The sequence below is a fragment of the Anomaloglossus baeobatrachus genome, chromosome 4 (assembly GCF_048569485.1).
Source record: "Anomaloglossus baeobatrachus isolate aAnoBae1 chromosome 4, aAnoBae1.hap1, whole genome shotgun sequence".
NCBI lineage: Eukaryota > Metazoa > Chordata > Amphibia > Anura > Aromobatidae > Anomaloglossus > Anomaloglossus baeobatrachus.
Window position 1 is genome coordinate 299,480,720 of NC_134356.1, and position 26,953 is coordinate 299,507,672.

Genomic DNA, 26,953 nt, shown 5'->3' on the forward strand with positions numbered 1-26,953 from the left:
CTGAACCGTTCCCGGGCGGGCACCGGTACAATTACTCCGTTGGCCTGCAAGGATGCCACGGCCTGTGAGAAGACGGCGGCCTTGGAGCAGGGGGGAGTTGAGAGGAAAAATCTGTTTGGCGGTCTGGAAGAGAATTCTATCCTGTAGCCGTGGGAGATGATATCTCTCACTGATCGGAGACGTGTTGAAACCAAGCGTCGCCAAAGTGGGAGAGCCTGCCACCGACTAAGGACGTTGCTGGAGCGGGCAGATAGTCACGAGGAGGCTGCCTTAGTGGCAGCACCTCCTGCGGTCTTCTGTGGACGCGCTTTTGGGCGCCAGTTGGATTTCTGGTCCTTGGCTGAGTTAGTGGACGAGGCCGAGGGCTTAGAGGACGACCAGTTGGAGGAACGAAAGGAGCGAAACCTCGACTGATTCCTACCCTGGGAAGGTTTCCTGGCTTTGGTTTGTGGCATGGAAGTACTCTTCCCGCCAGTAGCTTCCTTAATAATTTCATCCAGCTGTTCTCCGAACAGCCGGGACCCAGCAAAAGGGAGCCCAGCAAGGTACTTCTTAGAAGCATCTGCCTTCCACTCTCGAAGCCACAAGATCCTGCGGATAGCGAGGGAATTAGCCGAAGCCACCGCAGTGCGGTGAGAAGCCTCCAGCATGGCAGACATGGCATAGGATGAAAAAGCTGAAGCTTGGGAAGTCAAGGCAACCATTTCGGGCATAGATTCCCTGGTTAGGGAATGCATCTCCTCTAGAGAAGCAGATATGGCTTTGAGAGCCCACACTGCTGCAAAAGTCGGGGAAAACGAGGCCCCCGCCGCTTCATATACGGATTTGGCCAGAAGGTCAATCTGGCGGTCAGTGGAATCCTTAAGGGAAGTGCCATCAGCCACCGACACAACGGTCCGGGCTGAGAGCCTAGACACCGGAGGGTCTACCTTTGGGGACTGAGCACACTCCTTGACCACCTCAGGTGGAAAGGGAAAACGGTCATCAGAACCGCGCTTTTGGAAGAGTTTGTCAGGACAGGCCCTGGGCTTGGTCACATCGGCCTGAAAACTGAAGTGGTTAAAGAACACACTCTTTGCCCTCTTAGGCGAGGTAAACTGGTGCTTTTCTGCCAGAGAGGGTTGCTCCTCTGATACTGGCGGATTAAGATCCAGTACAGAGTTAATGGAAGCAATCAAGTCACTAAGATCTGAGTCACTTTCGGACAGAGCAATGGGGCACATGGAGTTAGCCTCCGAGCCCCCTGTAAAGGCATCGTCCTCATCCAGCGAGTCCGCTCTTGAATCAGAGCCACGGGAGGAGAGGGGGAGAGGGACCCCTGCGTCTCTTCTCAGGAGGACGGGGTCTGGGACCTGATGATGGATCCTCTGTGAGCTCCGGTCCTGAGAGAGCCCTAGCAGCAGAGGCACCCTGTGAGGGGGGCTGATGCATATTCAGCAAAGTCCTGGACAGAAGTCCCATGGACTCAGCAAAAGACTGGGAGATAGACCTAGAAAAGGATTCTACCCAGGCCGGGGGTTCAACCACAGAAGCGAGAGCAGCCTGAGAGACCACTGGGGGTGAGACTCCAGGCTGTGGCACCGCCAAGGTAGAGCAGGCATCACAATGTGGATAGGTGCTTGGTTCAGGCAGCAGGAGCTTACATGCAGCGCATACAGAGTAAAGCTTTGGAGCCTTGCTCCTCGTGTGAGACATGCTGCTGGAGTGGGGGCTCTGCCAGAGAATGAACCCCAGAGAGGATATACAGAGGTCCACAACCAGAGACCGGTTGTGGCTTACCAGACCGCTGTGCTGTGCAGAGCGGTGTTGTGTGCCCTCCAGATCCCGAAGCCTGGACCCCCAAACACAGCACCTCAGCAGGGATGCAGAACGCAGACCAGCGCTGAGAGAACTCTGAGAAAATGGCCGCCGGAGCGAAGACAGGGGGCGGGACTTGCATGAAGAGCGGGATCTGGAGGGCCATAGAGACCTACAGGGGAGGAGACACGCACAGCAGTGGGGAGTTTCCCTCCCCTGTGCAGAAAGGCCGCCGGGAGGAGCCGCACTGTCCCTCTGCATGAGTGACATGCGAGGGCAGAGAAACGAAACTAGGCCTCCGGCGAAGCCGGGGCCTAAATTTGAGCGGCGAGGCCGACGCGCAGGCAACATCGGCGCGGTTCTCGGGCGACAGCTAGAGAACCCGCCGGAAATGTCAGTAAATACAGTAAGCACACTCTCCCCAAACAATAAAGCACAGGGACCCCCAAATATAAACGTCTCAGGTACTTAGCTGCTGAGACGCAGGGCCAGGTCCCTGGGGATGAGTGCTCCAGTCCAGCAGGGTCCTGAAGGGCTGCGGATGGAGACCGGTCTCCTGCCAGGCATGGAGACCGTGCTGGCTCCCACTTCAAGCCAGAGCCCAGGAGGGATGGTGAAGGAGCACGGCATGTTAGGCTCCAGCCAAGGAAATCAACCTTACAACACCGCCGACACAGTGGGGTGAGAAGGGACATGCCGGGGGTCCAGACGTGGACCCGCAGTTCCTCAAACTCATTCCAAAGGGAAAAAAATCATATGAGAATGCATGTGTGGATGTATGCCTCCTGAACACAAAGCGATAAACTGCTGGGTCTGCTCACCAGGGGGTGTATAAGCTCAGAGGGAGGAGCTACACTTTTTAGTGTAGTACTTTGTGTGTCCTCTGGAGCCAGAAGCTGAACACCCATGGTCTGGGTCTCCCAAAGGAACGATAAAGAAATAAACTGTTTAGGTTAAAAAGTGTCTACACTATTTGGCCAAGTTCACATGTCCAGCTATCATCCGTTAGAATGGATCCAGCAGCAATCTGTTGGCAGAAAAGCTGTACAGACAAAAACTCGGTCATTTTGTAAAAATTGATTTTTGCGGAAATTGATTCTTTAACATTGGAGTCTATGGAAACCGAATCAGTTAACTGATTACTATTTAGTCATCAGTTTTTCTTTTATTTGTAAAGGATGTGTTTTAAAGGGAACCAAACATCAGCATTTTCCTATATAAGGTGCAGCACTGGCACTATCAGGCACATGGTGTACATACCATTAGTGGGCAGCTCGGGTATTTAGTCAGTGAAATCCAACTTTATAAAGTTTGAAAATTCATGCACTTTTTGATTGACGTGTGCACCTCTCTCCTAATGTCCGGGCGTGTTATGCACGTGTATCCCCGCCCCCCCGCCGCCTGTTCCTCCCTCCCTCTGGCCGTATGTAAATTTCTAATCTTCAGTTACACGGCGTCAGATTTAGCGCCTGCACATAGCGCTCTTCTCCGGCGCCGTGTTTCTGATTCTGAAGCCCACAGTATTATGGTGCATGAGAGGGCGGTGCATGCTCCCTCGCTTTTTCAGATCTGTTATGACCGTGGGAGCGCGCGCGGTCACAACAGGACTGGAAAACAGCCGATCTTACCGATTAGCTGCAGCATACGATATCGTAGGAGACGTCTGCTGCAGCTAATCAGGGTAAGATCAGCTGTGCTCAAGTCCTGTTGTGACCGCGCGCGCTCCCAACAGATCTGAAGAATCGAGGGCGCATGCGCCGCCCTCTCATGCACCATAATACTGTGGGCTTCAGAAACATGGTGCCGGAGATGAGCGCTATGCGCAGGCGCCAACTCCGACGCCGTGTAACTGAAGATTAGAAATTTACATACGGCCAGTGAGAGGGAGGAACAGGCGGCGGGGGAATAACACACCCGGACATTAGCATCAAGGTGCACACGTCAATCAAAAAGTGCATGAATTTTCAAACTTTATAAAGTTGAATTTCACAGCCTAAACACCCAAGCTGCCCAGTAATGGTATGTACACACTGTGCCTGATAGTGCCAGTACTGCACTGGCTGCACCTTATATAGGAAAATGCTGATTTTTGGTTCCCTTTAACTTGAAGATAAATAGCAATCGGGAGACTATGGAAAAAGGATCAGTTAACAGATTGCCATTTATCATCCATTTGAAACAGGTACAGAAAAAAAAAAACCCAAAAAATTGGATCCTTTACAAATGAAAGAAATATGGATGGCTAAATAGTAATCAGTTAACGGATAAGTTTTCCATAGAAGCCCATGTTAAAGAAGCGAAAAAATCAATTTTTTCAAAACAGCCACGAAAGTTGTGTTCGTACAACTTTTTTTGGCACCGGACGGTTGCTGGATCTGTTCTAACGGATCATAACTGTAGATGTGAACTTGGCCTTTTCTGCAAAAAAGAATTCCTCCATTGGTTGTGTACATAAATATCAGGTTTTTACACAGGACATCAGCAGTCATCACCAGTTATTGACACAGTAAGTGGACATTATAAGAGGAACTTGAAAGTTTGAAACACCACCAATGGGTACTATTGGTTGACAGCAATATTGATAAACTAATCATGACTTTTTTTTCAATAAAAAAAAAAAGCTTTTAAAATGAAATTGAATATTTGTCAATTGGGGGGGGGGGGGGGGAGGGGAAATGGTAAAGAAAAAAAAAAAAAAAGCTATTCATTCCATCATTGCTCTTCGCTGTCACGGCACTCGAAGTTATTTCCTCGGACCCACATTTTATTTTTCCATTAATGGGGATGTGTGATTTGTTTGCTTGTTGCACATTGAACTGATATTTTTATTAAAAGAATATAAATATAAAAAAGTTCAAATAACCCCCCCTGCTTTAGCCCCAGAAAAAACCAAAAAAAAACAAAAAAAAAACATATATATGATATCACTGTGTAAAAGTCTGATCAAAATATAAAATAAACTATTTGGTAAACAGTGCAACGAGAAAATAAAAATAGAAACGCAAGGATTGTGGAATAGTGAAAATTGTAAAAAAAAAAAAAAAAAACAAAAAAAAACCGATGAGATCGATAGATCTATCTAATGAGAAATTGCATTTTTCTTTGCCATGTGAACACATTTGGAAATTTCTACACTTTCCAGTACATGATCACATGAATGGTGTCATTCAAAAGTGCAACTAGTCGCACACTATATACTGCCATACCACAGTTTTGCAGAATAAATAGAAATTATGTCTGTCTTATGAAACTCAGACTGGTTAAACTTCACAAGAGACTAACATAGTAGTTATGGGGTGGGGGTGGGGGTGGCTTTGATTCTCAATGATCGCATCAGAGAAGCTAAAATAAGATAAATGCCTCATTTAAAATGCCCCATTCACAGATTGACAGCAGCATTTAAATGGCTAAACTGCAGCTCCAGATGCAGGCATTACAGGTGGATGCTAGCTATGTAACAGTTGGCATCGGCCACTTTTACAGCAGGGCGAGCTGGAGACAGCTTCATGCTTTACTTAGAGGCCTATGACAAAAATGTACACCATGGATGGTTGAGCAGTTAGGGTATGTGCGCACGTTGCTTTTTACCTGCTTTTTACCTGCTTTTTTGCTGCTTTTTCTTCTGCGCTGTTTAATGCCAAAATGGATGTGTTCTTCTATTCAAGCAAAGTCTATGGGAATTTGGGTTTCTTGTTCACACTATGTTGTTCAAAATGCTGCCTTTTTGTGGCAGAACTTTGGTCAAAAACTCAGCTTTGCAGTGCAAAACCCAAATGGCAAAAACAATTGACATGTTGCTTCTTTGAAAAGCTGAGTTTTTGACCAAAGTTCTGCCTCAAAAAGGCAGCATTTTGAACAACATAGTGTGAACAAGAAACCCAAATTCCCATAGACTTTGCTTGAATAGAAGAACACATCCATTTTGGCATTAAACAGCGCAGAAGAAAAAGCAGCAAAAAAGCAGGTAAAAAGCAGGTAAAAAGCAACGTGCGCACATACCCTTAAGGTTGTTTAGTATTTAAAGGGAGTCAGTCAGCCTAAACGTCCAGTAAACACTGACCACAGCCTCCCTCACTAGTCACTGACAGCTCTGACTTGCCTGCAGCCAGCATTGTCTGCAGAGAGAGCTGAAGCCAGTGCTATCAGTGAGTGAGGAAGCTCATGAAAAACCGGAGGGCAGAATAACGCACTGAGCTGCTTGCACAGAGTGGTCTAATTAGCATAATGAATTACACTTTAATTGCTTGAGAACAGAGGTAGAACAAAAAAAAGCTACAATTCTAATATGGGTGTTCAAAATGTACTGAGAAATGTAAAAAAGCTTGCACTCCACCACTTGACCCCCTGTTCAGCTAGGGCCCCGTGGTCTGAACAGGTAATCAAACTGGTACAACTGCTGTAAAGCAGACTCCAAGCCTGGGCTGTGTATCCAGAGCTTCAGAAGCGATACGTCTGTCTACTAAACAGCCAACTCTTCAGAGCTTCAAAGGACTGACAGTAGATGGACTGGAGCCACAGCCAAGATATGAACATTTGAGTGTGTGAAAAGCGCAGATCCTAGTTATGGAAGACATCTTCAGCATTGTAATCCCATGCACATTATTACATAACGGTACAATCGAGGCACTAGCCCCAAATTAAAATTAGACAAATAATGGATGACACTATATCTCCCATCTATCTAAAGCTAATATCATGATGAACTCCAGGGCTGAAGATATCCTTAAAGTTGAGGTTCCCATAAGTTTCCAGAGTCACATACCATAACTAGACCCATCTGGGGTCACCAGTGGGAGGTATGTGGGAGTGGCTCTCCTGTAACGAACACAGATTTTGAGTTGACACCTTTGTACGATGCACTTCTGTGAAGTATTGTTCCATATTTTCTAATATGAGAGAAGCTTCCCTCCAAAGAGAGGATTGTGCCACCACGGGTCAAGTAGTTTTGTTTATCCCTTTTATTATATGCATCTCTATATTGTTTTGTCCTATTTGGAACATCATGTGTATATTTTTATAAACATTGCCTACTTTTCGTACTAAATATATAAAATATAACTGCTTTGTTCCTCTTGCTCTATTAACCGCACCACAGAAACCTTGTAAGGCCAGACGTTACCAGTAATGGGCTGGCTTTGTAAAAATTGGTGGTGTCAGCTAATTTTCTTGTATAGAAATACCATAGCTTGGAATTAGTTGAGTATATAATATACGTTCACTGTCAAAGCACCCCATAATCAGCACAGTAGCTAAAGATGTCATTGCCTCGTCTTATCAATCAATTGCGTATTGTCCTGATGATTGGAGGCAGCCGAGTGCTGTTTTGAGACATGTTGGTGGCTGCGGTGGAATATCTGATCTCCCAGGCTTTCTTCGTGACATGGACTATAACCCTGCTTACTTTATACTGGATGTTTGAACAGAACGACTTCTTGTAAGTGATAGATTTAGATAAAGGAAAAACTGTACACAAATGTCACAAATTAGGTATATATATATTAAAAAAAAAAAAAAAAGAAAAAAGTTAATTTTATAGGCAGTTACTACTGTTAGATACAATACAATTAGAGAAAATATTAGCACAGTAGGTATTAAGGGAAATAGCATAATATATAAGTACTAGCAAGGTCATTGAAATTATTCATAGGTCACTCCATGTAGTACTTTATCTTCACCTGATCTTTCAGTTTAACTTTGTTTTACTATAAGAAGGTTGAAATACTATGTCCCAAGAATGACAAAGAAGGGAATTTTGTTTACTTACCGTAAATTCCTTTTCTTCTAGCTCCAATTGGGAGACCCAGACAATTGGGTGTATAGCTATTGCCTCCGGAGGCCACACAAAGTATTACACTTAAAAGTGTAAGGCCCCTCCCCTTCTGGCTATACACCCCCAGTGGGATCACTGGCTCACCAGTTTTAGTGCCAAAGCAAGAAGGAGGAAAGCCAATAACTGGTTTAAAGACCAATTCAATCCGAGGAAACATCGGAGAACTGAACCATACCACATGAACAACATGTGTACCCGAAAAAACAGAAAAACCCCGAGAAAACAGGGCGGGTGCTGGGTCTCCCAATTGGAGCTAGAAGAAAAGGAATTTACGGTAAGTAAACAAAATTCCCTTCTTCTTTTTCGCTCCTAATTGGGAGACCCAGACAATTGGGACGTCCAAAAGCAGTCCCTGGGTGGGTAAAAGAATACCTCGTGATAGGGCCGTCAAACAGCCCTTTCCTACAGGTGGGCAATCGCCGCCTGAAGGACTTATCTACCTAGGCTGGCGTCTGCCGAAGCGTAGGTATGCACCTGAAAATGCTTGGTAAAAGTATGCAGACTCAATCAGGTAGGTGCCTGACACACCTGCTGAGCCGTAGCCTGGTGCCGTAATGCCCAGGATGCACCCACGGCTCTGGTAGAATGGGCCTTCAGCCTTGAGAGAACCAGAAGCCCAGTAGAACTGTAGGTTTCAAGAATTGGTTCCTCGATCCCCCGAGCCAGGGTGGATTCAGAAGCTTGCGACTGTTTACGCCGACCAGCGACAAGGACAAAGAGTGAATCCGGGTGGCGCAGGAGCGCCATGCGGGAAGTAGAACCTGAGTGCTCTCACCAGAACCAACAGATGCAAATCCTTCTGAAATTGATGGACTGGACGAGGACACAAAGAAGGTGAGGTGATATCCTGATTGATATGAAAGTGGGATACCACCTTAGGGAGAAATTCCGGAATCGGACGCAGAACTACCCTGTCCTGGTGAAGGACCAGGAAGGGAGATTTGTATGAGAGCGTTGCTAGCTCGGAAACTCTCCTAAGAGACGAGACCGTTACTAGAAGGCCACTTCCCGAGAAAAGCGGGAAGGGAGACCTCTTTCAAAGGCTCGAAAGGCGGCATCTGGAGAGCAATTAGAACCTTGTTCAGATCCCAGGGCTCTAACGGCCGCTTGTACGGAGTGCTGAGAAGACAAACTCCCCGTAGGAACGTGCGTACCTGAGGAAGTCATTTCTGAAAAAATACAGATAGCGCTGAGCCTTGTCCCTAAAGGGAACTGAGCGACAACCCTTTTTTCAACCTAGATTGCAGGAAGGAAGGAAACATAGACGATGCAACCGGCCAGGGAGAAACACCCTGCGCCGAACACCGAGATAAGAATATCTTCCACGTCCAGTGGTCAATCTTGGCGGACGTTGGTATGCTAGCCTGTCTCATGGTGGCAACCACGTCCTGAGGTAATCCTGACGACACTAGGTTCCAGGACTCAATGCCACACCATCAGGTTGAGGGCCGTAGAATTCAAATGGAAGAATGGCCCTTGAGACAGCCAGTCTGAATGGTCTGGTAGTGCCCCCGGTTAGCCTACCGTGAGGCACCACAGAACCGGGAACCACAACATCCTCGGCCAATCTGTAGCGACGAGGATGGCGCGGCCGCAGTCGGTCCTGATCTAGCGCAGCACTCTGGGCAACAATGCCAGAGGTGGCACATAAGGTAGCTGGAACTGCGACCAATGCTGAACTAAGGCGTCTGCCGCCAGAGCTCGATGATTGTGAAACCGTGCCATGAAGCTGGCACATTGTTGTTGTGCCGTGACGCCATTAGATCGACGTCCGGCCTCTGTCAGCGGCGCCAGATCTCCTGAAACCCGTCCGGGTGAAGAGACCATACCCTTTCGGCCACACCCCGGCGACTTAGGAAGGCAGCTTCCTAGTTTTCCACGCCTGGGATGTGAACTGTGGATATGGTGGATGCCGTGTCTTCCACCCACATCAGAACCTGCCGGACTTCCTGGAAGGCTTGCCGGTTGCGCGTTCTTCCTTGGTGGTTGATGTATGCCACCGCTGTGGAGTTGTCCGACTGAAGTCGGATTTGCTTGCTTTCCAGCTGCTGTTGGAAGGTTTGTAGGGCAAGATACACTGCTCTGTGTTCAAGAACATTGATCTGAAGGGTGGACTCTTGCTGAGTCCACGTACCCTGAGCGCTGTGGTGGAGAAAAACTGCTCCCCACCCTGATAGACTCGCGTCTGTCGTAACTATCGCCCAGGATGGGGATAGGAAGGACCTTCTTTTTGACCATGAGGTGGGAAGAAGCCACCACCGTAGAGATTCCTTGGCCGCCTGAGAAAGAAAGACGACTCTGTTGAGGGAGGTCGACTCCCCGTCCCATTGGCGGAGAATGTCACATTGTAGTGGACGCAGATGAAACTGCGCGAAAAGAACTGCCTCCATTGCTACCATCTTACGTAGGAAGTGCATGAGGCGTCTCAATGTGTGCGACTGGTTCTTAAAGAAGAGATTGCAGCCCGTAGTGAATGCTGTTTGTCTAGCGGAAGCTGCACTATCGCTGAGAGAGTATGAAACTCCATGCCTAGATATGTTAGCGATAGGGTCGGGGTCGGATCTGACTTTAAAAAGTTGATGATCCACCCAAAACTCTAGAGAGCCTCCAGCGCAACGTTCGGGCAGTGTCGGCATGTTTCCTAAGAGAGTGCCTTGACAAGTAGATCGTCTAAATATGGGATCACAGAGTGACCCTGAGAGTGCAGGACTGTGACTACTGCTGCCCTGACCTTGGCGAAGACCAGTGGGACTGTCGCTAGCCGGAAGGTAGAGCTACGAACAGAAGGTGTTCGTCTCCTATAACGAAGCGTAGAAACGCTAGTGCTCTGGATCAATCGGCACGTGTGGATAAGCATCCTTGATGCCTAATGATGCTAGGAAATCTCCTTGGGACATTGAGGCGATGACATGGCGGAGGGATTCCATCCGGAACCGCCTGGTGTCCACGAGCTTGCTGAGCAGTTTTAGATCCAGAACGGGACGGAACGGCCCGTTCTTATAGGCACCGCAAATAATTTGGGGTAAAAACCGTGACCTTGTTCCTGAAGAGAAACGGGGGTCATCACTCTTTCTGCCTATAGAGTGCACCCTGTTTGCAGAAGAGCAGCGGCTCGGCCGGGAGGTGGAGAAGTTCTGAAGAATCGAGTTGGAGGACGAGAAGTGAGCTCTATCCTGTACCCGTGAGACAGAATGTCTCACACCCAACGGTCTTTGACCTATGGCAGCTAAATATCGCCAAGGCGGGAGAGCCTGCTACCGACCGAGGATGCGGAGAGAGGAGGCCGCAAGTCATGAGGACGCCGCCTTGGAAGCGGGTTTTCAGACTGTCTCTTTTTTGGGCGTGACTGAGCCCGCCAAGAATCTGATCCTTTTGAGTCCACATTGGACGAGGAAAAATGGGACCTGCCCGAGCCTCGAAAAGACCGAAACCCCGACTGCCTCCAGCTCTGTTGGGGTTTGTTGTGTCCGGGCTGAGGAAAGGATGAATCCTTACCCCTGGACTGTTTAATGGTTACATCCAAACGCTCACCAAACAGCCGGTCAGCAGAAAAAAGGCAACTGGTTAAGCACCCTTTTTTGGAAGCAGAATCTGCCTTCCATTCACTTAACGAGCAGACCAGGCTCTGCTTAAAAACACGGAGCAGCGGAGGCTACTGCCGTACGGTTCGCAGAGTCTAGGGCAACCTGAATCGCGTAAGAAAACAAATGCAGACATTTGAGAGGTTAAGGATGCCACCTGCGGCACAGATGTACGTGTAACCGTGTCAATCTGTGTAAGACAAGCTGAAATAGCTTGGAGTGCCCCAAGGGTGAGAATGCTGGAGCCAACGGTGCGTCGACAGTCTCATAGATGGATTTAGACCAGAGATCCATCTGTCTGTCAGTGGCATCTTTAAGTGCAGCTCCATCTCCCACTGCAACTATGGATCTAGCTACAAGCCTGGAGATTGGAGGATGCCGCTTGGGACACTGGGTCCAGTCCTTGACCACGTCAGGGGGCAGGGATAACGTGTATCCTAAGCCGTTTGGAGAAGCGCATATCTGGATAAGTGTGGTGTTCCTGGACTGCCTCTCTGAAGGCAGAGTGGTCCAGAAAAATACGTGAAGCTGACTCCTCCACTGGAGGAGCTGGGTGAGAAATAACCAACATTCTATTGATGGACGCTATAAGATTATTCACTATGGCGTCACCATTAGGTGTATCCAGATTGAGAGCGGTCTCAGGATCAGATTCCTGAGCCGCTACTTCCGCCTCATTACACAGAGAGTCCTTCTGCTAGGACCCTGATGAAACCGAGGGCCGCTCATAGTGAGCCCGCTTAGGCTGTCTGGGACTGACGTCTGTGCAGAGCCGTGACTCTGGGATGCGTGTGACATTCCCGGAGCTGTTAGTTGTTCACACTGAGGGGGGCCATGGATCAATGATTCAACAGTGCCCATGTTGTGAGAGACATGTCCGGACTGCTAGGCTTCTAGTATCATAGCCATAGTCTCAGAAAATCTGTCAGTAAATACTGCAGACACCGTCCTCATCCTCTGGCCATTAGCAGAGACTCCGGCTGAGTTGGATACAATGGGGGCTATGTAACCTGCCGGCCGTATAGCCGTACATGCTGTACCGGCTGCATAGAAAAACATGTGGTTCTGCACCTTTGTTTTACACAGAGAATATGCTGATAACTCCTCCGCACAATCCAGGAGGGTATATACAACGTGCGACCAAACAGTGCAATGTATATAGTACAAGCATATCTATAAGTGCACTTCTGCACTAGTGGGGTTAGCACCACAGGTGCTGCTTAACGCCTGTTGCAGCGATTGTGTGACTATCAGAATGCCAGGGTCTTCCACACTTGTCTCTGTATCGTACAGAAACTGACACTAATGGCTGCCGGCGTCCTGTGCAGAGAAGGAAGCCGTGGGCGTGCCTGAGAAAGTGCGGGAATCCGGTTTCACAGTGCACACAGTGAGAGGGGTGGAGTATGCAAAACATACTCCAGCTCTCAGCGCTGCTGTGCTATGCAGCGTCACGCCCCTACCCTGACTGTCAGGCCTGTGGGCGGTAACGAAGGGAGACTAGGCCCAGAAGCCAGGGACTCGAGTTAATAAGCGCGGCCGGCGTTCAGTGCTGGCCGGCGCGGAAGTCCCCGGCGCACCACAAATCCCAGCGGCGCCTTAAATAAAAATGGCAGCGGCGGGTAGCGCGGTAGTCACCCAATACACTAACACACCCAGCAACGCTGTGGTGTGCGATGGCACTAGTGCGGACAGCGCCGCTGTCCCTGGCGCACTAACACACCCAGCAGTGCTGCCGTGTGTCTGCGCGGTCCCCACAGGGACACAGAGTACCTCCATGTAGCAGGGCCATGTCCCTGAAGATACTCCGCTCCATGTCCAGCAGATACCAGGGGCTGTGGATGGAGCACGGTCTCAGTGCCTGGAGACCGATAGAATCCCACTTCACCCAGAGCCCTGTAAAAAGGGATGGGGAAGGAAGCAGCATGTGGGCTCCAGCCTCCGTACCCGCAATGGGTACCTCAACCTTAACAAACACCTCCGACATGAAGTGGGGTGAGAAGGGAGCATGCTGGGAGCCCTGTATGGGCCCTCTTTTCTTCCATCCGACATAGTCAGCAGCTGCTGCTGACTAAACAGTGGAGCTATGCGTGGATGTGTTGCCTCCTTCGCACAAAGCACAAAACTGGTGAGCCAGTGATCCCACTGGGGGTGTATAGCCAGAAGGGGAGGGGCCTTACACTTTTAAGTGTAATACTTTGTGTGGCCTCCGGAGGCAATAGCTATACACCCAATTGTCTGGGTCTCCCAATTAGGAGCGAAAAAGAAAGTATTTTAGGAGTGATACCTTTATAGGCTAACCAGAAAAATTATATTAGCAACCTTTCAGAGCAGAAAGGCTCCTTCTTCAGGCTGAATACATGTAATTTAGTCTGAAGGAGCCTTGATGCTCTGAAAGCTTGCTAATATAATTTTTCTGGTTAGACTATAAAAGGTATCACTTCAAAAATACTTTGTCATTCTTGGGACATAGTATTTCAATTGATTTTCTGGTTAACACGGTATTACAATATTACCCTGTATTGCACACTAAGAAGGTGAAAGATACAAAACTGCCTGCGGAGGAAATTGACAACTGAAAATACCTGCTTGATAAGCCTGAAGAGCCTGTAGTACTCCTTGAAGTACCAATAGTGCTAGACAGACTCCGTGTCAGCCCAGAAGAGGTAATAGTTGGTGTAGACCCAGATGTAGTACTTGGAACACTAGAACTTATGAGATCTTCTTGTCTTCTACCAAAGGATCCACTAAGAAAACATCAAAAGGGGAACCATTATAAACAAAACTATACCAAAACAGAAAAAGGAATAAAGTCACAATAGGTGTAAATGCAGGGGCCTGCGTCAATTTGCTCAAAAATGTTGGTACCAATGTGTCTTAAGACCCATTATATAGATGGGGGGCTGAATGTGCATGTTATTACACCATAAGTTAAAAGCTGATCTGCCTCTTCATGAAGTACTTAATCCGAAAAGATATGATCCGGAGATTCAACTGGGATCTGTCATGTAAAACCTAATAAGCAAGGATGGTTGACCTTAGGGAGATCAACATCTAACACCGCGGAGACACCATCACATGTTTTCCAACGCAGTGCTTCTAGAGCAATGCCCCCTGGAAAATATTCAAAACAAGAAAGCCTGCGGAGACACCATCACGTTTCTCAACGCTGGCAGGGAAATAGCCAGGTCTTTCACCGGGAAGGAACAAACACGAGAAGGGCAGTCTCCAGTCAAGGAGACCACCTATGCCAAACATGGTATCCATCCACAGACAGCTGTTTCGGGGATGGATACCATCCTTGCTTATGTAGTCTTCTATTAGGCATTGCCCCCACTAGCCAGTTTCCTTTTCCACACTGATGAGGGGCAAATACCCTGAAACAGCTGTTTTTGGATGGATACCATGTTTGGCATAGGTGGTCTCCTTGACTGGAGACTGCCCTTCCCGTGGTTGTTCCTTCCCGGTGAAAGACCTGGCTAGTTCCCTGCCAGCGTTGAGAAACATGTGATTGTGTCTCCGCAGGCTTTCTTGTTATGTAAAACCTAATGTCTGGCTAGCTTTAAAAGGGACACAGATACTAAGCAAAGATTTAAGTCTGGTAAAGAGGTTTTACAGTTCAACCATCAAGAGAAATTCAACCCCCAGTCATAAGAACATTCAGCAAATACAATATCGAACTTTAGGTCTTCATTTCCCTGTGGGCTTCGTTATGTAGTAGAAACTTATGCAGACCTTCCTTGATAGCTGGTATTCAAAATTTCATTAACAGAACTGTTCTTCTTCAGGTCGTCCTCCCACCTTCTTCTTGTGTAAGACCCACCAAGGCGTGATAGCCCAATAGAAGATTCTCTGTGAAAGAACACACAACTCAATTTAGTAAATGGTATATGCATTCAGCTGCTCTCATGTACTCACCAAAAATATGGTGTAAATTGCTTACGCAGATATTAAGGAAGGTTCGGTTATAATCAAGCCATGAAGTAGTGTGGGATCCAGGAATTGCAAAGAGCTCTGTCCATATGTATGTTGGCTGTATGACAGAATATGGGACTGTCTCTGATCTAAACCTCTGATGACTATTTGAACACAGCATAAAGACCCCTTCAGAAAACCGTACAACACAGTCCACGTGGAGACCAGAATGCACGGACTGGCCGCGGCTCTCCCGACCAGAGGGTGACAGCTTCATATGTTTCTATGAGGCTCTCAAGCTCGGCACAGGAGACCTGTGGTCAGTCCATGCACAGACTGCAATGCAACAGACTGGCCAAGGGTTTCCTGTGCAGCGCGTGACATATAAAGCTGTAATGTTCTGGTCAGGAGAGCTACAGCCAGTCCATGCATTTTAGTCTGTGTATGGATTGTTGCACAGACATCTGAAAGAGCCCTAATGCCAACTATTGCTCAATTCACGGTAAGTAATCACTTTGGATGTCAATGTTTTTGGTTTACAAAAAAAGAAGGGAATTTTGTTTACTTACCGTAAATTCCTTTTCTTCTAGCTCCTATTGGGAGACCCAGACAATTGGGTGTATAGCTTCTGCCTCCGGAGGCCACACAAAGTATTACACTTTAAAAGTGTAACCCCTCCCCTCTGCCTATACACCCTCCCGTGCATCACGGGCTCCTCAGTTTTGGTGCAAAAGCAGGAAGGAGGAAACTTATAAATTGGTCTAAGGTAAATTCAATCCGAAGGATGTTCGGAGAACTGAAAACCATGAAGCAAAAGAACAATTCAACATGAACAACATGTGTACACAAAAGAACAACCAGCCCGAAGGGAACAGGGGCGGGTGCTGGGTCTCCCAATAGGAGCTAGAAGAAAAGGAATTTACGGTAAGTAAACAAAATTCCCTTCTTCTTTGTCGCTCCATTGGGAGACCCAGACAATTGGGACGTCCAAAAGCAGTCCCTGGGTGGGTAAAAGAATACCTCGATAGAAAGAGCCGACACGACTCCCTCTTACAGGTGGGCAACCGCCGCCTGAAGGACTCGCCTACCTAGACTGGCATCTGCCGAAGCATAGGTATGCACCTGATAGTGTTTCGTGAAAGTGTGCAGGCTAGACCAGGTAGCTGCCTGACACACCTGCTGAGCCGTAGCCTGGTGCCGCAATGCCCAGGACGCACCCACGGCTCTGGTAGAATGGGCTTTCAGCCCCGAAGGAAGCGGAAGCCCCGCAGAACAGTAAGCTTCAAGAATCGGTTCCTTGATCCACCGAGCCAAGGTTGACTTGGAAGCCTGCGATCCCTTACGCCGGCCAGCGACAAGGACAAAGAGCGCATCTGAACGGCGCAGAGGCGCCGTGCGAGACACGTAGAACCGGAGTGCTCTCACTAGATCTAATGAGTGCAAATCCTTCCGGATTGAAGGAATGAAAGAAAAATGGGTAAGGCAAAAGGCCAGGGAGCAAAACCATTATCAGAGCACCAGGACAAGAAGATCCGCCAAGACCTGTAATAGATCTTGGCGGACGTTGGTTTCCTGGCTTGTCTCATAGTGGCAATGACATCCTGAGATAACCCTGAAGACGCTAGGAGCCAGGACTCAATGGCCACACAGTCAGGTTGAGGGCCGCAGAATTCAGATGGAAAAACGGCCCTTGTGACAGCAAGTCTGGGCGGTCTGGAAGCGCCCACGGCTGACCCACCGTGAGATGCCACAGATCCGGGTACCACGACCGCCTCGGCCAATCTGGAGCTACGAGAATGGCGCGACGACAGTTGGACCTGATCTTGCGTAACACTCTGGGCAGCATCGCCAGGGGGGGGGAAAGACATAAGGCAGTCGAAGCTGCGACCAATCCTGAACTAATGCGTCCGCCGCCAGAGCTCTGTGATCTTGAGACTGTGCCATGAATGCCGGGACTTTGTTGTTGTGCCGTGACGCCATGAGATCGACGTCCGGCGTTCCCCAGCGGCGACAGATCTCTCGAAACACGTCTGGGTGAAGAGACCATTCCCCCGCGTCCATGCCCTGACGACTGAGAAAATCTGCTTCCCAGTTTTCTACGCCCGGGATGTGAAGTGCGGAGATCGTGGAGGCTGTGGCTTCCACCCACTGCAGAATCCGCCGGACTTCCTGGAAGGCATGACGACTGCGCGTGCCGCCCTGGTGGTTGATGTATGCGACGGCAGTGGCGTTGTCCGACTGTATACGGATCTGTCTGCCCTCCAGCCACCGCTGGAAGGCCAATAGGGCTAGATACACTGCCCTTATCTCCAAAACATTGATCTGAAGGGAAGACTCTATCGGAGTCCAGGTTCCCTGAGCCCTGTGGTGGAGGAAAACCGCTCCCCACCCTGACAGGCTCACGTCCGTGGTGACCACAGCCCAGGTTGGGGGCAGGTAGGATTTTCCCTGCGATAGAGAATTGGGAAGAAGCCACCACTGAAGAGACGTCTTGGTTGCAAGGGAAAGAGACGTTCCTGTCGAGGGAAGTCGATCTCCTGTCCCATTTGCGGAGAATGTCCCATTGGAGTGGGCGCAGATGGAATTGCGCGAAGGGCACTGCCTCCATCGCTGCCACCATCTTCCCCAGGAAGTGCATGAGGCGCCTCAAGGGGTGTGACTGACCCCGAAGAAGAGATTGCATCCCTGTCTGCAGAGACAGCTGTTTGTCCAGCGGTAGCTTGACTACCGCTGATTGTGTATGGAACTCCATCCCGAGGTAAGTCAGTGACTGGGTCGGTGTCAACTTGGATTTTGGGAAGTTGATGATCCACCCGAACTGCTGGAGAGTCTCCAGAGCGATGGTAAGGCTGTGTTGACAGGCCACCCGAGAAGGTGCCCTGACTAGGAGATCGTCTAAGTAGGGTATCACCGAGTGGCCCTGAGAGTGTAGGACCACCACGACGGATGCCATGACTTTCGTGAAAACCCGTGGGGCTGTCGCCAGGCCGAAAGGCAATGCCACGAACTGAAGGTGTTCTTCCCCGATGGCGAAACGCAAGAAGCGTTGATGTTCGGGTGCGATCGGCACGTGGAGATAAGCATCCTTGATGTCGATCGATGCTAGGAAGTCTCCTTCTGACATCGATGCGATGACCGAGCGGAGAGATTCCATCCGAAACCGTCTGGTGCTCACATGTCTGTTGAGTAGTTTGAGGTCCAGAACTGGACGGAATGATCCGTCCTTTTTTGGCACCACGAACAAGTTGGAGTAAAAGCCGCGACCAAGTTCCTGAGGGGGAACGGGAATCACGACTCCTTCTGCCTTCAGAGCGTCCACTGCCTGAAAAAGTGCGTCGGCCCGAGCGGGGGTGGAGAGGTTCTGAAGAAACGAGTCGGAGGACGAGAGCTGAACTCTATCCTGTAACCGTGAGACAGAATGTCTCTCACCCATCGGTCTTGAACATGTGGCCACCAGGCGTCGCAAAAGCGGGAGAGCCTGCCACCGTCCGAGGATGCGGTTCGGGGATGCCGAGAGTCATGAGGAGGCCGCCTTGGAGGCAGTGCCTCCTGCGGCTTTTTGGGGTCGTGACTTAGACCGCCACGCATAGGAGTTCCTCTGGCCTTTTTCCGGCCTGTTGGACGAAGAGGATTGGGACTTGGCGGAGGGACGAAAGGACCGAAACCTCGATTGTATTTTCCGTTGCGGAGGTCTCTTCGGTTTGGACTGGGGTAAGGAGGAGTCCTTTCCCTTGGATTCCTTAATAATCTCATCCAATCGTTCGCCAAACAATCGGTCGCCAGTAAACGGCAAACCGGTTAAGAACCTCTTGGAAGCCGAGTCGGCCTTCCATTCTCGCAGCCACATGGCCCTGCGGACTGCCACTGAATTAGCGGATGCCACCGCTGTACGGCTAGCAGAGTCTAGGACTGCGTTCATGGCGTAGGAAGAAAATGCCGTCGCCTGAGAAGTCAAAGACGCCACCTGCGGAGCAGAAGTACGTGTGACCGCATTAATCTCAGCCAGACAAGCTGAGATAGCTTGGAGTGCCCACACGGCTGCAAAAGCCAGGGCAAAAGACGCGCCCGTGGCTTCATAGATGGATTTCACCAGGAGCTCTATCTGCCTGTCAGTGGCATCTTTTAGCGATGAGCCATCTGCAACCGATACCACAGATCTAGCCGCCAATCTAGTGACTGGAGGATCCACCTTGGGACATTGAGCCCAACCCTTAACAACGTCAGAGGGGAAGGGGTAACGTGTGTCAGTAAGGCGCTTAGTAAAGCGCTTGTCCGGAACCGCTCTGGGCTTCTGGACAGCATCTCTGAAGTTAGAGTGATCGAAAAACGCACTTCGTGTACGTTTGGGGAACCGAAACTGGTGTTTCTCCTGCTGAGAAGCCAACTCCTCTATAGGTGGAGGCGGGGGAGATAGATCTAACACCTGGTTGATGGACGAGATAAGATCATTTACTAAGGCGTCCCCTTCAGGTGTATCAAGGTTGAGGGCGACGTCAGGGTCAGAGCCCTGAGCTGCGCCGTCCGCCTCTTCCTCCAGAGAGTCATCAAGGTGGGACCCCGAGCAGCGTGAAGAAGTCGGGGGAAGATTCCCAGCGAGCCCGCTTAGCCGGTCTGGGACTGTGGTCCGTGCAGGAGTCCTCCACGTGAGGCCTAGGGTCCCCCCCGGGAGCGCGCTGCGACGCGGACCGAGAGGTACCTGGAGGCGACGAACCAACAGGGCCCGGGGCCTGTGTAAGGACCGGTCTGGACTGCAAGGCTTCTAGCAGCTTGGCAGACCTCAGCAAAAACTGCAAACTCTGTCCCTGCCGCCTGGACAGGGGGAGCAGGGGGGTCTACTTGAGCCGAGGGGCCCACTAGTGACCGAGGCTCCGGCTGAGCAAGCGAAACAGGGGTCGAGCATTGCTCACAGTGAGGGTAGGTGGAACCCGCAGGTAACACAGCCGCACAAGAGGTACAGGACGCAAAAAAACCCTGTGCCTTAGCGCCCTTGCTCCTTGTGGACGACATGCTGTTGTCTCCTAGGAGAGTGATCACTGAGGGTATATGGGAAAGGGTATACAGCCCGGCCGAACAGAAATATATATATACAGAATACGTATCTATTCCGGCACCCTAGGGGGACCAGCACCGGGTGACCGGTGTGGCTTACCGACCGCTAAAAAGCGGAGTGTGTGTCCTCCAGATTCCCTGCCTTAGGTCTCCCAGAGCTGCAGAGCTCTTCCCTGATAATCCTCCACCGGCAGAATGCCAAAAAATGGCTGCCGGAGCTCTCAGGGGAGGAGTGGAGCCGTGGGCGGCGCTAGGAAAGTGCGGGAATCTGGGGTCCCCACAGTGATCAGTGAGGGGGGAGGAAACCTACAGGATGCTCCGACCCTCACATCCGACGTCAGGTCGGCCGTCCCGCCCTTACCCCTGAAGCCGGGGACTAAATTTAAGACCGCGGCCGACAAGCAGGCGCGGTCGGCGCGGAAGTCCGCCGGTCTTCACAAATCAGCAGCTGCTGCAGCGTCCGGGAAAAAGGCGCTCCATGCACATTCCCCATGGGAACACAGAGTACCTTATAGATGCAGGGCCCAGTCCCTGAGGATGAATAGACTCCTGTCCGGCAGATTCCCACAGGGGCTGCGGAGGGAGCCCGGTCCCAGTAAATGGATGACCGGTCAGGATCCCACTTCTCCCAGAGCCGCTAAGGGATGGTGAAGGAGACGGCATGAGGCTCTGGCCTTTGTACCCGCAATGGGTACCTCAACCTTAACAGCACCGCCGACGTAGTGGGGTGAGAAGGGAACATGCCGGGGGCCCCGTGGGGGCCCGCTTTTCTTCCAACCGATATAACTAAAATGAGAATGCATGAGTGGATGTGTGCCTCCTTCCACACAAAGCATAAAACTGAGGAGCCCGTGATGCACGGAAGGGTGTATAGGCAGAGGGGAGGGGTTACACTTTTTAAAGTGTAATACTTTGTGTGGCCTCCGGAGGCAGAAGCTATACACCCAATTGTCTGGGTCTCCCAATGGAGCGACAAAGAAAAAGTTGATATATTACTGTAAAGCAGAGTTCTGCTCCACAAACTACTATTCACCATCTGGAAAGCATTTATACTTTGGTGAGGTTATCCCGTAAATCCATGGGCGAGCAGTACAATGCTCAGTACTCAAAATGATGCGTGAAGACTAAGATGCTCGTTACTTGAGTCGAGGAGCTGGTGATACGCTCGGACGGGCTCAACTCGAGTAATGGCTGTAATGGAAGTCAATGATTGGCCAGTTCAGCAATCCGGCCACATACACAGCATTTCCTGGGAGGGAGGGAAGGTAGGGGGGTTGGGACACTACATCTGAAAACATTTTTTTACCCCCCCCCCCCCCCGTGAGATCTATGCGGAGACTGCAAGTGGCTCTCACTGGGGTGCTGGCTCCCATCATTCACTGAAGCAAGCCTGTGTGATGTTTCATGAATGACATCTGGGCACCTGCGATACTCGGCCAAACATCACGAGTACCCAAGCACCCCGAAGCTCGATCGAGCAGTGGCGAGCACGCCGCCCTATATACCACTAATGAAAATAGCAGAAGAAGGAAAGTTGGAAATATTCACTTCACAGATTATCTTTTTGCCTCCTTTCTGAAGTAATTAATTGTATTCTGGTGGTGCTGCTGTATGTTGGTTTTCACAGGTTTCAATTTGGATTCTGCAGCTTCATTGTCTTACTACCTGATCAATCTTGGTAATTGCTTTGTTATAGTATTGGCACACAGTGATTATTATATTATTGACATCCTGGCTATTAACACTAGAACTACTGGACTCGTGACACCTATATAGAAATACATAGTGCAAAGTAGTCAAAATGACTACCTCAGTAGTTCTAGTGTTAAACAGATAGGGTAGAATATGGGCTTGTCTGGTTCCTTTCTTATAGCTATTGAGTTTTCAAGCAAAAATCTTGTGGACTTCTAGATTAATATTATTCATAAGGTGATCTCTTTTTGGTATCCTCCTATGGTTTTTGTTATTGCTGTATATAGCACAAGCGATCAGATGATCACAGGTTTAAGTCCCCTAAATGGACTAATACAGTAGCAAAAAAAAAAAAAAACAAAAAAAAAACAAGTCAGTAAAATAATCTCCCTTAGCGCCCATGACTGATATATTCATCATGGAACATGTCAGACATTAAGTCAGGCTCAGAAGCAGAGCGGCGCCACACAGGGCAGATGCCGGCTATACTATATAGCCGGCATCTGCCTCTAAACAGCAGTGATCTGCGCTCTGGCCTACCATTGCCGTTAACCTCATAATTGCTGACAACAGCATATAAGAGCAGCGTTCCATCCTGGATATTCGTTTATGTGACCATCAGCTTCACGGTGACCTGATCAGACTGAGCCAATGGACAACCAGGAGCCAGCTAAGTGCCCTGGTGCTTGTCATGTGAACTCCTATGGCTGTACATCATAGAAGACAGTGATTTTTTTTTTTTACTATATACAATAACAGTGGTATTGCTGTATATAGAACAGGCAGACAATTGCAGGTTCAAGGGGGATTAAAAGAAAAAGAGAATTTTGTTACTTACCGTAAATTCTTTTTCTTATAGTTCCGTCATGGGAGACCCAGACCATGGGTGTATAGCTACTTCCCCCGGAGGACACACAAAGTTACTACACTCAAAACATGTAGCTCCTCCCTCCTAGCATATACACCCCCTGCTAGCCAGTCCTAGCCAGTTTAGTGCAAAAGCTGAAGGAGGACATCCACCCACAAGAAGAGACAGAGTAAAATCCGGAAGAACCGGAACTTCTGTCTACAACAATAACAGCCGGTGAAGACACAAGGAACAAGAAACCTGCCAACAGGCAATAGGGAGGGTGCTGGGTCTCCCATGACGGAACTATAAGAAAAAGAATTTACGGTAAGTAACAAAATTCTCTTTTTCTTTATCGTTCCTATGGGAGACCCAGACCATGGGGCGTTCAAAAGCAGTCCATGGGTGGGAATAAACAGACAACTGAGAAGCAGGCAAACCTAACTTCACAAATGGGCGACAGACGCCGGAAAAGAAGGGAATTTTGTTTACTTACCGTAAATTCCTTTTCTTCTAGCTCCAATTGGGAGACCCAGACAATTGGGTGTATAGCTATTGCCTCTGGAGGCCACACAAAGTATTACACTTAAAAGTGTAAGGCCCCTCCCCTTCTGGCTATACACCCCCAGTGGGATCACTGGCTCACCAGTTTTAGTGCCAAAGCAAGAAGGAGGAAAGCCAATAACTGGTTTAAAGACCAATTCAATCCGAGGAAACATCGGAGAACTGAACCATACCACATGAACAACATGTGTACCCGAAAAAACAGAAAAACCCCGAGAAAACAGGGCGGGTGCTGGGTCTCCCAATTGGAGCTAGAAGAAAAGGAATTTACGGTAAGTAAACAAAATTCCCTTCTTCTTTGTCGCTCCATTGGGAGACCCAGACAATTGGGATGTCCAAAAGCAATCCCTGGGTGGGTAAAAGAATACCTCATGATAGGGCCGTCAAACGGCCCTCTCCTACAGGTGGCCAACCGCCGCCTGAATGACTTATCTACCTAGGCTGGCGTCTGCCGAAGCGCAGGTATGCATCTGATAATGCTTGGTAAAAGTAAATAGACTCGACCAGGTGGGTGCCTGACACACCTGCTGAGCCGTAGCCTGGTGCCGTAATGCCCAGGATGCACCCACGGCTCTGGTAGAATGGGCCTTCGGCCTTGAGAGAACCAGAAGCCCAGTAGAACTGTAGGTTTCAAGAATTGGTTCCTCGAGCCCCCGAGCAAGGGTGGATCTGGAAGCTTGCGACTGTTTACGCCGACCAGCGACAAGGACAAAGAGTGCATCCGGGTGGCGCAGGAGCGCCATGCGGGAAGTAGAACCTGAGTGCTCTCACCAGAACCAACAGATGCAAATCTTTCTGAAATTGATGGACTGGACGAGGACACAAAGAAGGTGAGGTGATATCCTGATTGATATGAAAATGGGATACCACCTTAGGGAGAAATTCCGGAACCGGACGCAGAACTACCCTGTCCTGGTGAAGGACCAGGAAGGGAGTTTGTATGAGAGCGTTGCTAGCTCGGAAACTCTCCTAAGAGACGAGACCGTTACTAGAAGGCCACTTCCCGTGAAAAACGGGAAGGGAGACATCCTTCAAAGGCTCGAAAGGCGGCATCTGGAGAGCAATTAGAACCTTGTTCAGATCTCAGGGCTCTAACGGCCGCTTGTACGGAGTGCTGAGAAGACAAACTCCCCGTAGGAACGTGCGTACCTGAGGAAGTCGTCGTTTCTGAAAAAATACAGATAGCGCTGAGACTTGTCCCTAAAGGGAACTGAGCGACAACCCATTTTCCTACCTAGATTGCAGGAAGGAAGGAAACATAGACGATGCAACCGGCCAGGGAGAAACACCCTGCGCCGAGCACCGAGATAAGAACATCTTCCACGTCCTGTGTCAATCTTGGCGGACGTTGGTATGCTAGCCTGTCTCATGGTGGCAACCACGTCCTGAGGTAATCCTGACGACACTAGGTTCCAGGACTCCATGCCACACCATCCGGTTGAGGGCCGTAGAATCCAAATGGAAGAATGGCCCTTGAGACAGCCAGTCTGATTGGTCTGGTAGTGCCCCCGGTTAGCCTACCGTGAGGCACCACAGAACCGAGTACCACAACATCCTCGGCCAATTTGTAGCGACGAGGATGGCGCGGCCGCAGTCGGTCTTGATCTAGCGCAGTACTCTGGGCAACAATGCCAGAGGTGGCACCTAAGGTAGCTGGAACTGCGACCAATGCTGAACTAAGGCGTTTGCCGCCAGCTCGATGATTGTGAAACCGTGCCATGAAGCTGGCACATTGTTGTTGTGCCGTGACGCCATTAGATCGACGTCCGGCCTCTGTCAGCGGCGCCAGATCTCCTGAAACCCGTCCGGGTGAGGAGACCATACTCTTTCGGCCACACCTCAGCGACTTAGGAAGTCAGCTTCCTAGTTTCCACACTTGGGATGTGAATTGTGGATATGGTGGATGCCGTGTCTTCCACCCACATCAGAACCTGCCGGACTTCCTGGAAGGCTTGCCGGTTGCGCGTTCTTCCTTGGTGGTTGATGTATGCCACCGCTGTGGAGCTGTCCGACTGAAGTCGGATATGCTTGCTTTCCAGCCGCTGTTGGAAGGATTGTAGGGCAAGATACACTGCTCTGTGTTCAAGAACATTGATCTGAAGAGTGGACTCTTGCTGAGTCCACGTACCCTGAGCGCTGTAGTGGAGAAAAACTGCTCCCCACCCTGATAGACTCGCGTCTGTCGTAACTATCGCCCAGGACGGGGATAGGAAGGACCTTCTTTTTGACCAAGAGGTGAGAAGAAGCCACCACCGTAGAGATTCCTTGGCCGCCTGAGAAGAACGACGACTCTGTTGAGGGACGTCGACTCCTCGTCCCATTGGCGGAGAATGTCCCATTGTAGTGGACGCAGTAAAACTGCGCGAAAGGAACTGCCTCGATTGCTACCATCTTACGTAGGAAGTGCATGAGGCGTGTCAATGTGTGCGACTGGTTCTTAAAGAAGAGCTTGCAGCCCGTAGTGAATGCTGTTTGTCTAGCGGCAGCTTCACTATCGCTGAGAGAGTAAGAAACTCTATGCCTAGATATGTTATCGATAGGGTCGGGGTCGGATCTGACTTTAAAAAGTTGATGATCCACCCAAAACTCTAGAGAGTCTCCAGCGCAACGTTCGGGCAGTGTTGGCATGTTTCCTAAGAGAGTGCCTTGACAAGTAGATCGTCTAAATACGGGACCACAGAGTGACCCTGAGAGTGCAGGACTGTGACTACTGCTGCCCTGACCTTGGCGAAGACCAGTTGGACTGTCGCTAGCCGGAAGGTAGAGCTACGAACAGAGGGTGTTCGTCTCCTATAACGAAGCGTAGAAACGCTAGTGCTCTGGATCAATCGGCACGTGTGGATAAGCATCCTTGATGCCTAATGATGCTAGGAAATATCCTTGGGACCTTGAGGCGATGACATGGCGGAGGGATTCCATCCGGAACCGCCTGGTGTCCACGAGCTTGCTGAGCATTTTTAGATCCAGAACGGGACGGAACGGCCCGTTGTTATAGGTACCGCAAAGAATTTGGGGTAAAAACCGTGACCTTGTTCCTGAAGAGGAACGGGGGTCATCACTCTTTCTGCCTATAGAGTGCACCCTGTTTGCAGAAGAGCAGCGGCCCGGCCGGGAGGTGGAGAAATTCTGAAGAATCGAGTTGGAGGACGAGAAGTGAGCTCTATCCTGTACCCGTGAGACAGAATGTCTCACACTCAATGGTCATTGACCTATGGCAGCTAAATATCGCCAAGGCGGGAGGGCCTGCTACCGACCGAGGCCGCAAGTCATGAGGAAGCCGCCTTGGAAGCGGGTTTTCCGACTGTCGCTTTTTTTGGGCGAGACTGAGCCCGCTAAGAATCTTAGCTCCTCTGATCCTTTTGAGTCCATCTTGGACGAGGAAAAATGGGACCTGCCCGAGCCTCGAAAAGGCCGAAAACCCCGACTGCCTCTTGCTCTGTTGGGGTTTGTTGTGTCCGGGCTGAGGAAAGGATGAATCCTTACCCCTGGACTGTTTGATGGTTACATCCAACGCTCACCAAACAGTCGGTCAGCAGAAAAAGGCAACTGGTTAGGCAACCTTTTTTGGAAGCAGAATCTGCCTTCCATTCACTTAACGAGCAGACCAGGCTCTGCTTAAAAACACGGAGTAGCGGAGGCTACCGCCGCACGGTTCGCAGAGTCCAGGACAACCTGAATCGC

General features: G+C 49.8%; 1 protein-coding gene across 3 annotated transcripts in view; it reads right to left on the reverse strand.

Moving 5' to 3' along the window:
* PPP1R12A (protein phosphatase 1 regulatory subunit 12A) overlaps positions 1-26,953 on the reverse strand; it is a 234,743-nt gene that overhangs the window by 71,714 nt on the left and 136,076 nt on the right. For all 3 annotated transcript variants that reach the window (XM_075344940.1, XM_075344941.1, XM_075344939.1), the window contains exons 12-13: positions 14,941-15,057; positions 13,791-13,952 (exon numbers count right to left, since the gene is read on the reverse strand). In XM_075344940.1, the coding sequence (XP_075201055.1) occupies positions 13,791-13,952; positions 14,941-15,057 (279 nt within the window). The remainder of the gene's footprint in view (positions 1-13,790; positions 13,953-14,940; positions 15,058-26,953) is intronic.